Source organism: Cynoglossus semilaevis, chromosome 10 (genome assembly GCF_000523025.1).
Source record: "Cynoglossus semilaevis isolate Cse_v1.0 chromosome 10, Cse_v1.0, whole genome shotgun sequence".
In the NCBI taxonomy this organism is placed as follows: Eukaryota; Metazoa; Chordata; class Actinopteri; order Pleuronectiformes; family Cynoglossidae; genus Cynoglossus; species Cynoglossus semilaevis.
The window spans coordinates 3,534,582-3,544,808 of NC_024316.1; the positions used below are offsets into that span (position 1 = coordinate 3,534,582).

Below are 10,227 nucleotides of genomic sequence, written 5' to 3' on the forward strand. Positions count from 1 at the left end.
AATGCAGTTTTCCTCCTGTATCATTTGTGAAGAAGGCACATGTGCGATCATGGACAACGTTTTCGATTCCTTGTATCTTCTTCTATTGTTGTCACGTCAGGGTGTCAGTGAAGAGAACGACTCTTGAAAGAGACTATTGTTCAGGTTTGCGTTGTCAATGGAGACGGGGCCACAGTTAGGATTAGGTGGACAACAGGCAGCTTTCACCAGGCTCCTGCTTTGTCCAGGTCTTCTCCAACAGGATGGACTCTGTAGAAAAGACACCCTAGTGAGCTGTGCCCTGATCTGTTGCCCCAGTCCCCCCGAACACTCGGCACAAGTGAGATCCTGGAGAAAGGGGTTAATACAGAGTGGAAAATAGCCATTAGCTCCCTACCAAACTCTGTTAATGGAGGAGAAAATAGAGGAACCAATAGACCAGCACAAACTGTTGGAGTCTATAACAATCATTAAAGGAAAATCTAATTCTCCCTTTTTATGTGTAAACCTCACAGTCCACTGAAACAGTGCACAACAGCCTCAGACTTTACACAGAGTATAAGGGTGGACTGGCGATCCTCTACCTTTTTATCTTATCTACAGCAGCATTAATCATCTATACTTTAGAGGAGTGTGTATTGTCTGCATGTCTTTCTTGCTTTGACTACAAAAGGCACATTCTGGAAAAATGGGAAATGCTACAGATATATATCTACATAGATATAGATATAAATACATACAATAATAATAATTAAAAAAATAAATACACATTCCTATTTCTACAGTATTTTATTTTGAAAGGTCAAGCTGTCAACCACAGTGTGACAGTGTATTTAAACACCACATTAAACAATTTCAAATAAAAAAGGATTTGCTCTTGGCCTTTTATCGACAAGAAGACAGTGAGGCTACGTTGTTTTGGTGTTTCACAAGATCAGACTAAGTCAGTGAGGTCACATACCCTCATGTGGCCAGATGACACATTCAATATCCAACTCATACATCTTATAAAATACAGGGGAGGTGATCTGAAACACGATACTGTGACACAAGACTGAAGGTAACTACAGTAAGTTAACAAAGTTTTCTTGCTGCATTGGCTTTTATATGGTTTTCATTGTCTGCTTGTTACTCTATGACAAGCACATACTGTCTTAAAGGAATTGACCAAAAGAAGGAGTTCTGCTCAGGCAGTGGTGAGGACTGAAAGATTATAGTCTATAAGTCAATGGCCAGCCCTTTGTTAAAGGACAAAAAAACAACTGCACACTATTTTAAATTATGAATTTATGAGTGCCAGACATTAACATTATTTAAAAGAAATTACCTTCATTATGTAAACATTTTGCAAACTTATATCATCAAATTATATTTCTGCCTCAGTCAGCAAGGTTGTGTTTTGCATCACTTATCATTTTTGATCAACATTTTTCAATCCATAGGACACAGGGACAGATGTGCTTTAACACTGCAGGACATTAGAACAGAAAAATGTTTCCTGGACACAAGAACTAATCCAGTTATGGGAAGAAAAAAAAATTTCACGCATGTGGTCTTTAGTTGGGTTTCTGTTGAACAGTGTTGAACAGCCATTTGCTCTTGGTGTCGTTTTAGACTTTAGATCTGGAATGAGATCCTGGTGGTGCTTCTTGAGCTTCTTGATCTGTTAAACTTGATGCGACTTCCATTTCTTATTTATGTCTCCTGTATAGTGTATATGGTTTATATGGCTAGAGTTACTTTCAGGGAGATCAACAGTAGCTAATAGCAAGTTACCTAAAATATAAATACAGAATGAAACTTTATTTTAAATGTGTAAACATTGTTATTCAGAGTTATTAGTTATTAAAGTATTGCTAATTCTAGGTCTGCTACTTATGACTGAGTCATAGCCAATGGAGGTACTTACAGAGTGTTTGTATTGAATCTAGTGGAAAAAGCTCAATGTAAACAAGTGGTAAAAAAAAAACTCTTAACCACAATATCTATCTACTCTTATCTGATGCTGAGAAATGGGATTTAGGACTATTTCAGCAGGGACAACATGTTTTTCAATTTTTTTATTGAGACCAACATTCCTGTGCTGCTTTAATTATAGCTCAATAATTATAGTTTCTCAAGCAAAGGATAACAAATGTTTCCAACTGCCTACAGTTTATGTATGGAACAACTATGAGCTTATGTAAAAATCTAATTTCCACTCACTGACCCACATGTGTGGAACTGAAGTGTTTCCATGCCCTCTGACTGCATGTCTGCGTGGCATGGAAAGTTCAGGTTTCGAAGTTTCCAGGTTCACATGTCTCTTACCAGATTAACAACAGGAGCGAACGTGACCACAGACCCTTTGACACCCCAGGCCCATGGCAGTGGTGTATGTATCACAGAAAGTCCAACTGTGCCTGGGGTGCCTCCCGGCTGTAGCTGTGGTTTAGAGACATTGAAATATTTCATTGGATTTTCCCAAAGTTTCTTTTAAACCAGGGGTCATTTCGTTTGTAGCCAAGCAGAGTGACGAGACGATACTCTTTCGTACTTGAATCATAATCGTCCTGTAGAATCTGAGCGTATCGTGTCACTTCAGAATGCTAGTCCATGTGATGTGTCTGTTAACTTTTTTCAATGACCTCTGCAGCGTGAGTGTGGGTGTGCATGTGCTGCGTCAGTATCTGAGGGCTGTCAGTGTCTGGAGCCATGCCACAAGGTTTAACCCCTGCACATTGATCCCCAGGCTGCCCAGGGCTGCTGCCTAATTCTCCAATTTTCAGCTGTTAGAGATAGAATTGGAATAATAAACAGCTGAACTCCCCCCTCTTAAACACACACGCACACACACGCATGCACACACATTGCGTCCCTTCCTCCACTGGGGTAGAGTTTCTCTTTTGGTCCTAATCTCAGCCGAAGCCCAAGCACTCGCTCTCCTGCTCTAATGAAATGATATTGGGTCAATTCTTAGAGGCTGGAGCTGATTATCACTCTAATCACACACACACACACACACACATGCACACTTGTGGTTTATTTGTAGACCCATTAAAGCACAAATAATCCTTACACACTCCTTATACTGGCTAAAGTCTGGAGTTTCAGGCTCTTTTTTTATCAGTGCTTTCAAACAGTGAATTCTGCTTCATTAACTTTTAGACGTTTGTTCAGGGGGAAAAAAACAACTAATGCGTATTATTTTTTAAAATACAAATAAAAAAAGTAAATGTATGGCCGCAGACCAACATATTTAGAAATAGGTGTTTAGTTTCTCTAAAGTAAAACACCCTGGAACCAATTAGCCTGCTAAAGTAATTAAATGAGGTAAAAATAAACTAAATAAATCACTGTCATCACTAAATATCTGTGAACTTCTGTCTTTTTATGTTTTCGAGTCACTTCTCTTGTGTTATTAGATGATTTTTTTCTTCTTTAATATCTTGATTAAAGTCAAACTCAGACAGTCACTCATCCAGGTTTTGATTGATTGGTGTATTGTCTAGCAGTTTTTTTCAGAATTATTTTTTTAAGTGGTTGTTTTTCATTTTTCTGTAAAACACAGTGTTTCTATGTCAAAAAGATGGATCACTGGTGCTTGAAAATAAACCACATGCAGTAAATGATGATGAAACTTTGACATTTAATATTAATCAAATTCCCCAATTTTTAAATGTCACCACTATTTACATTAATATGTTGGTCATCTGGCAAATCTATGTTTTTATTATTTTTTTTAAACATTATTTTTTGGGTTTTTTTTCTTTTCTCTTGTTTAATTTTAAATATTAAAAAAAGAACACATAATCAACAGTTATCGGTTCATTGGTGCTGGTTACACACTTTTTTTTAGTTGCTCTCTCACTGAAAAACTGCAGCTTTGACTGTATGCAGCTGTTAATCATATATTGCTTAGCCAGTCACTCTGTGAGACTGTGTTGCATGCAGATTTCTAGTCAACCAAATTAAATGTAGACCTGATTCATCAGTTCGTCTGCATGAAACCAGCTGACACACCAACACTCTTCATCTCTGGGTGAACAACCTGCTGAATGAGGTGTTGAACTGATGTGCCCTGGAGTATGAGGTCACACTCCAGCGTGTTGACCTGTAGCCCCCGTCCATTTAGAAGTCATTTTCAGGCCGCCATGGCTCTTTTGTCTGCTTCTCATATCTCTCCATTAACCTCACATCTCCAAGTCACCTACACAACCTCCCAAATCTGACAGTAACCCCCCTGTACCGCGGGCTGCTCCCATCTGAATGTCCAGCTGAGTGTTTGTGGAGCCTGAGCCGTCACAAGTGTGCAGAAATATCTTAATGCAGTGAAGGAGTTGGGATCTTTGAGAGTGACACCTGTCAAAGCGGCTCATGTTACACAGGAACTTTTCTCTGTCTGTTTCTCATTCACACTCTCTTTTGAATGTTTTCTCTCTCTCTCTCTCTCTCTCTCTCTCTGGCTCAGTTCTTGGCTGATCTGTTGTGAGGGCCCTGAAGTCTTTGTGTTTCAGTATGTGCTGGACTCAGCACGCTGCCTGCGTCTTCACACTGCTGCCTCAGCTCTAATAAGGCAACAGAGTGATAGAGAGAGGGGCAGAGTTGTGTGCTTTCAACATCCCTACTCAACCGTACCCTCACCTCACCCCCCACTGAGACACCATTAGCAAATCTATTGAGGATCCCATATTAGGGAAAACATTAGGAGTCTAATTGTGGTTCCAAACTGGGCCTGGCTGAGTGTGTTAAGTTTTGTAACCACACTTAATGAGTCGCAGTGTTTCCTCCAATGGTTTTATTGCCCTGCATTCCAATTTGAGCCATGTCACTGACCACTGGGGCATCTCCTAAAATAGCTCAACCCTCATGTCTTACACAAAGAGCTTCCTCAGAGGCCATGTGTTTAAAGGGTAATTACAGTCTATTACAACATAGCTCTTGTTTGTGTAGTTTGGGTCATTATTTCTGTTTGACATTGCATCTGCTGAACTAAGTGAAGCCAGACAGATCTCAGCACTGATACAAGAAAGTCAGACGTGGCAGAAAAAGAAATCAGGAGCAAGTCATGTGACTGTATTTAGAAATCAAACTGTGTGTATGAGGTAAGCGCCGTCAGAGGTCAGCCATTGTTCCACCCTGTGCCTTTAATTTTCACTCATACAAAGAGAAAAACCTTTGAATTGTAACTAATATATTGATTTTGGGGTGATTTTGCTGCAGACCCAGCTCTTAAACGTAGGATTAATGTTTAGGGTTATAACACTAGACGACACCTTTCTATCTCAACTATTCGGGCAGCAAATATCTCCGGTCACGTCGTGTCACATGATGACGTGCATGTGATGCATTGGTAACCAAACCATATGACCACAATGTCCTGCTCCATTTTCAGCTGGTCCACTCACTCTCTGGGCTTATCTGGATAGGTGTGTGTGTGTGTGTGTGTGTAGGTCTGGGTGGGTGGTATCCATTATAGTGCGAGTGTTATAGCACCGCAAAGAAGTAGGATTGTGGAGCCGCGGCTCCGTGTAACAGGAGGAGATGACTGGACCATGTGGCCCTTGGTGTGCTGCTAAAAACAGCCTGACAGCTGAGTGTGAAGAGCAGTAAATGAAACTGGGACAGCACCTGACTCTGAGATGGATGGAGAACAGAAACGTTTGGTAAAGTAAAGGTTGGTTTAGTAAAGCCTACGGTATACAAATGAATCAGTGTTTCATTGGTAACTCTACCTGTTTTGGTATAGTGGTGTGTTTTACATGTTGCCAGAAAATGAATCACAAATGATTACAATATTACACCATTTAAAACTAATAAATACTCATCTCCCTTTTTGGGACTAAGCTTTAGTATCAGCTTCACATTACTGCCAACTGGACCGGGTCATTTTCTGTATTTCTTATTCCATGGCTTTTTGGGACCTTGACATTGTTGGAGATATTAATAACACAGGTTTTTAATGGCTTTCTTTAAAACTGTTTTTTTGTCGCCTATTTATAAGTTATAATTTTTTTTAAATTTTAGAAATAAAGCCGAACCGTCCAATCCAAGGTTGGATTTCAAATTAAATATCAATGTTAGATGGAAGAATTCTAGCCCTATGGCAAATAGAGTTGGTGAGCCCTGTTGTACCATTGAGAGGAAAATGGACACAGGAGATAACCATATATGATATATGTGATTGACAGATGGACTGTCCAACAGGAGCCTTCCTCCAGGATTCTTACATATGGACACTTCAGTTGCGCTTTATCTTCTGTTTTCCTCTAAATAGCACTTTATTTTGCAAAGTTAACATAAAAGTCCATATACTGTTTACGTTGGCAGTAAATTTCAAGAACTTTGACCAGTGATGTCACACTCTTAACCAATGTCAATAAAGATTGTATGGTTGACACCAGCACGGCCCTTATTTTCACAATGAGCCGAAATGTAAAGGACAAGGAATCACCAACTCGCTTTCACTTTTCAATGTCGTGACCTTACGAGTGTGTGTCCCATCCCGCGCTGTTTACATTCAGCAAGCTGTGGAAGATGGTCGGAATTGAACGTCATTCTTCCACCAGCAGGTTAGCAAAAGAAATCCTTTGATTCCGTGGTATTCTTTGGTTCGTTTTGTTTGTTTTTTCAGTGTCATCTGCTTCTGAGATTCAACAATGTTTTTATGTGCAATAAGATTTTAACCAAAACAATAAAAGAAATTAAATATTGATCCATCCTCAAAGCTACAGTGTGAAGGATCTAGTAACTCAGGGCAGTGGGTGGTGGTGTGAGAGAAAATGCAGTAGCCCTTAGTTTTCATTAAACACAAAGCCATTTCTTTTGTCAACAGTGGGCTAACTGCCTGTGTACAGAGGACCGCCTCCTGATGCTCATGAAGAAGGTGTACAGAAGACCGCCTCCTGATGCTCATGAAGAAGGCTCATCCAGGGTTAATGAAGAAAACTATTTATACTTTAAGGTGAGCGGAAAGCATCATTACAATATTTTAAATTATATTTCATCTTAATGTAATTAAGCCTTTAACACATCAAACACAACTGTTACAATAAAAAGGTGACGAGGCAAATTACAACTGAAATGTTCAAATTGGACTAATTTTTGAGAGCAACATTTTTAAGAAAAAATATCAATGTTGATTAGAAGAAAAATAATAAAGAGTGTAGGTGATCATTTTAGGAGGGCATTGTATGCAGACAGATTTACAAAAGTTTGACTTTGCAAAGTTTGTGTGATCTTGACTGACCAGCCTGCAGTCCAGATAGAGTTGTATTAAAATATTTGGCAATAAACTACAACCACCACATGGAACTAGTGGTTAATGACGGTTAAAAGAATAAAAGTACAAACCATTTATACTTTTGCCTGATTTTAAAAAAAGAGAAGTTCCATTTAAAAAATAACATATTTTGTATTGATTTTTAGTATAGGCTCTAACCTTGTGTTGTCAATTTAATTAGGGCCCTTTGAAAATAAAAAAAATAAATAAAATTTGCCTGGACTGGAGGATGTCAGTTGACTAGGCTGTCTCCACTCTGTCCTGAGGATAGATTGTGTTCATGCTTGCATAGGAATGTGACCACATGTGTCCTTAAACCACCTCAGCATGAACGTCTTTTTGCTGTGAAAGGATTCAAGTCGCATTGTATTCATTCTGACGTAGACTTAACACAGACCTCCCTCATCTACAGCAGAATAACCCATTACTACTGTGTTTGAACTGGGTTCTTACATAATCAAACACATTTTCAAAAACAGAGTTGTGGACTTTTGACTGAGTCATGGGTGGAGCTTACTGTTAATTACTAAATACCCCCCAAACCATGTGCTTTCTAACTGCAGCACTTTCTTTTAATGCTTCTCAAAAACAGTGTGTCAATGTGACATTTTTGACAGAGTTGAGCTGCAATAGAAAATGAGTTAAAAACATGTTGCTCCTGTTGTTGAACACTGGGTTGAGATTTGAAATTTAACAGGTAAGATTATGGAGAAGTGTATATTTTCAAGAGTCTTCATCATTGTCAGCTTTAGTTGGTAGAATAGAGAGGCTGTTCACTGTTTTTTTTTCTCCCTTCAATGACAATCTGACCACTGTTCTTCCAGCTCTTTTTTTTTTTAATTCTCCAGGGACTAACCAAACTCACCGGTCATTTCCCTCCAACCAAAAGTCTCTTTCTCCCCTGTCATCTGTGTCCAGGCTCCAGTGTGAAGCCGCTTTCTCCTCCAGAACAGGATTGGTCAGTCCTCCACCCTCGGTGCTGTGCTGCCCTCCCCTCATACTCTCTCTCTCTCTCTCTCTTTCTTTCTCTCCCCTGTCTCTTTTTCTTTCTCTCTCTCCACTTAAAGACTTTTAGCATAAAGAGAGAGAGAGAGAGAGAGGGAGGGGATGAGAGGGGGATGGGAGATCCATGGGGGAGGGGAACTGAGTGTTCACTCTGTTGTCACTGACCACAGCAAGAGAGAGAGAGGGAGAGAGAGAGTGTGTTGTGAGGTTGTGTCCCATATCTGGAGGAAAGCATATCAGTGCACACACACAGGGGTCTGCTCTACTCCAGGGATTATTCTCGTGCTTTCAGCTCTGATGGAGGACATGCAGTTATGAATAGGTAAGACCTGACGCTCTCCTCTGCATCTCTGTGTTCATCTGCTGTCATGCTCCACGGCTGCTGCTGCTGCCGCCGCTGCTGCTGCTGCTGCTCTTTGACTGAAGTTAAGAGAAGGTCCAGGGCTGAGCGTGCTGACCAGTCTCCCCTCTTAGACCGCTGACCACTGCCTGGTTCCCCTAACTCAAACCTTCCCGCTCCGCTCTCTTCCCCCCCCCCCCCCCCCTCCTCAACCTCGCCATAAACTGTGCAGGGACAGAAGTGTTTGTTTTCAGTAGAAGCTGTGGTTCGCTGCAGCCGTGTGGTTAGTTACTTATTCAGAGTGTTAAAAGTTGACAGTCAGGTAGAGCAAAAGTGGGTCGCAGTGGGAGCTGGTGTGTGTGTGTGTGTGTGTGTGTGTGTGCAGCCTGTTGGTGTACAGGGTCAGCCGTGTGGTCATTGCGTAATTTCTTGTCCATGTGAATGCTACATGATTGGATGTATGCAGGTCTCTGCCCTGTTGTTTATTTTTATACATGCTGGGAAAGATAAGACTCTCTGTTAGTGTTAGAAAAAGAAGGAAATGTTTCACTTTCATGAGGTTTGGAGATTTTTTTTTTCTTGAATTCCCCATATTACACATGCATAGTATTTTTTAAGTTTTGTGTAATTTTTTTATTTAAAGAAATTCCATTTTGGCCAAAAATGAGCACTGATATTTGTATTGCGATTAATGTTAACCTTAAATTATTAATTAATGAGTATACAATTTTAAGAGTACATTCCTAGATACATTAAAATTGTTTTAGTTTTTGTTATAGTTTCATTATATTTATATGGTATTTCTGTTTCATTATAGTATTTAATGGCTGTTGTTTCATTGGATGAGCTCCAACAGGCAGAAAAATATTCACATCTAAATAAACCTGGAATCTTTACATTAGTGCAGGATGATAGTGACATGTTTTATAACTCGTACCATATAAGAATAAAAAAAATAAAAATAAAACGACTAATAACCAGCATGATTTTACTTTTTTAATTATTATCGATGAAAACTTTTTTTCATGCTGGGAAACATTTCCCCCCGTGTCTTGCCTGCAGTTGCTGAAGTATTGGATCTCCTCTAAGAATGCAGCCTTTATTGCCCCCAGTGTACAGACCAGTGGTATGCATGAGTCTTTTTGTGGGGCAGATTTAGAAAGACCTCTTTAGAAGCTGGACGCTGCAGCTCCACAATCAGCTTAATGCCTCCCGATAATGAATACCCCTGTGTGTGTGTGTGCGTGTGTGTGTGTGTCAATTGACCAGACTGTGCGTGTGCACGTTTGTGTCAGCGCAACTGCGAGTGCATGAAAATCCTTCCTTGTTATAGTGATATTTGTGCCCACATTCCCAGTTTCTTCTCTCTGTCTTTGTGTTTAGGATTAAGTTTCTGTTGCCGTGTGAGATTCTGCAGTGGTCACTTGAACTGTGTGTTTGTGTTTAGACATTGTGCAGCAGCCTGTAACTGCCTCACCGTCTCTCCCCCCCCTCTCTTTCAGGGTCGTTCTGTCAGTACAAGCTCATGCCAGTGATGGACTGCAGCCGGACGGACACTAACCTTAGCTGGTTTTCACAGAGCAGCATTCCTCTTTACTGAGACCAGCACCACAGAATGCTGAGTCCTATTGTTCCCTATAGT

The 10,227-nt window shown here is 40.2% G+C and overlaps 1 protein-coding gene across 2 annotated transcripts in view; it reads left to right on the forward strand.

The window, feature by feature from the left end:
* The first annotated feature begins 6,844 nt into the window (after positions 1–6,844).
* fignl2 (fidgetin like 2) overlaps positions 6,845–10,227 on the forward strand; it is an 18,163-nt gene continuing 14,780 nt past the window's right edge. Inside the window, exons 1-3 of one of the 2 annotated variants that reach the window (XM_025059465.1) lie at positions 6,845–6,922; positions 8,159–8,567; positions 10,088–10,225. In XM_025059465.1, coding sequence (XP_024915233.1) covers positions 10,201–10,225 — 25 coding nt within the window. In that variant the 5' untranslated portion in view covers positions 6,845–6,922; positions 8,159–8,567; positions 10,088–10,200. Of the gene's footprint in view, positions 6,923–7,405; positions 8,568–10,087; positions 10,226–10,227 lie in introns of those variants that run through there. The other variant, XM_008318206.3, reaches the window with a different exon arrangement.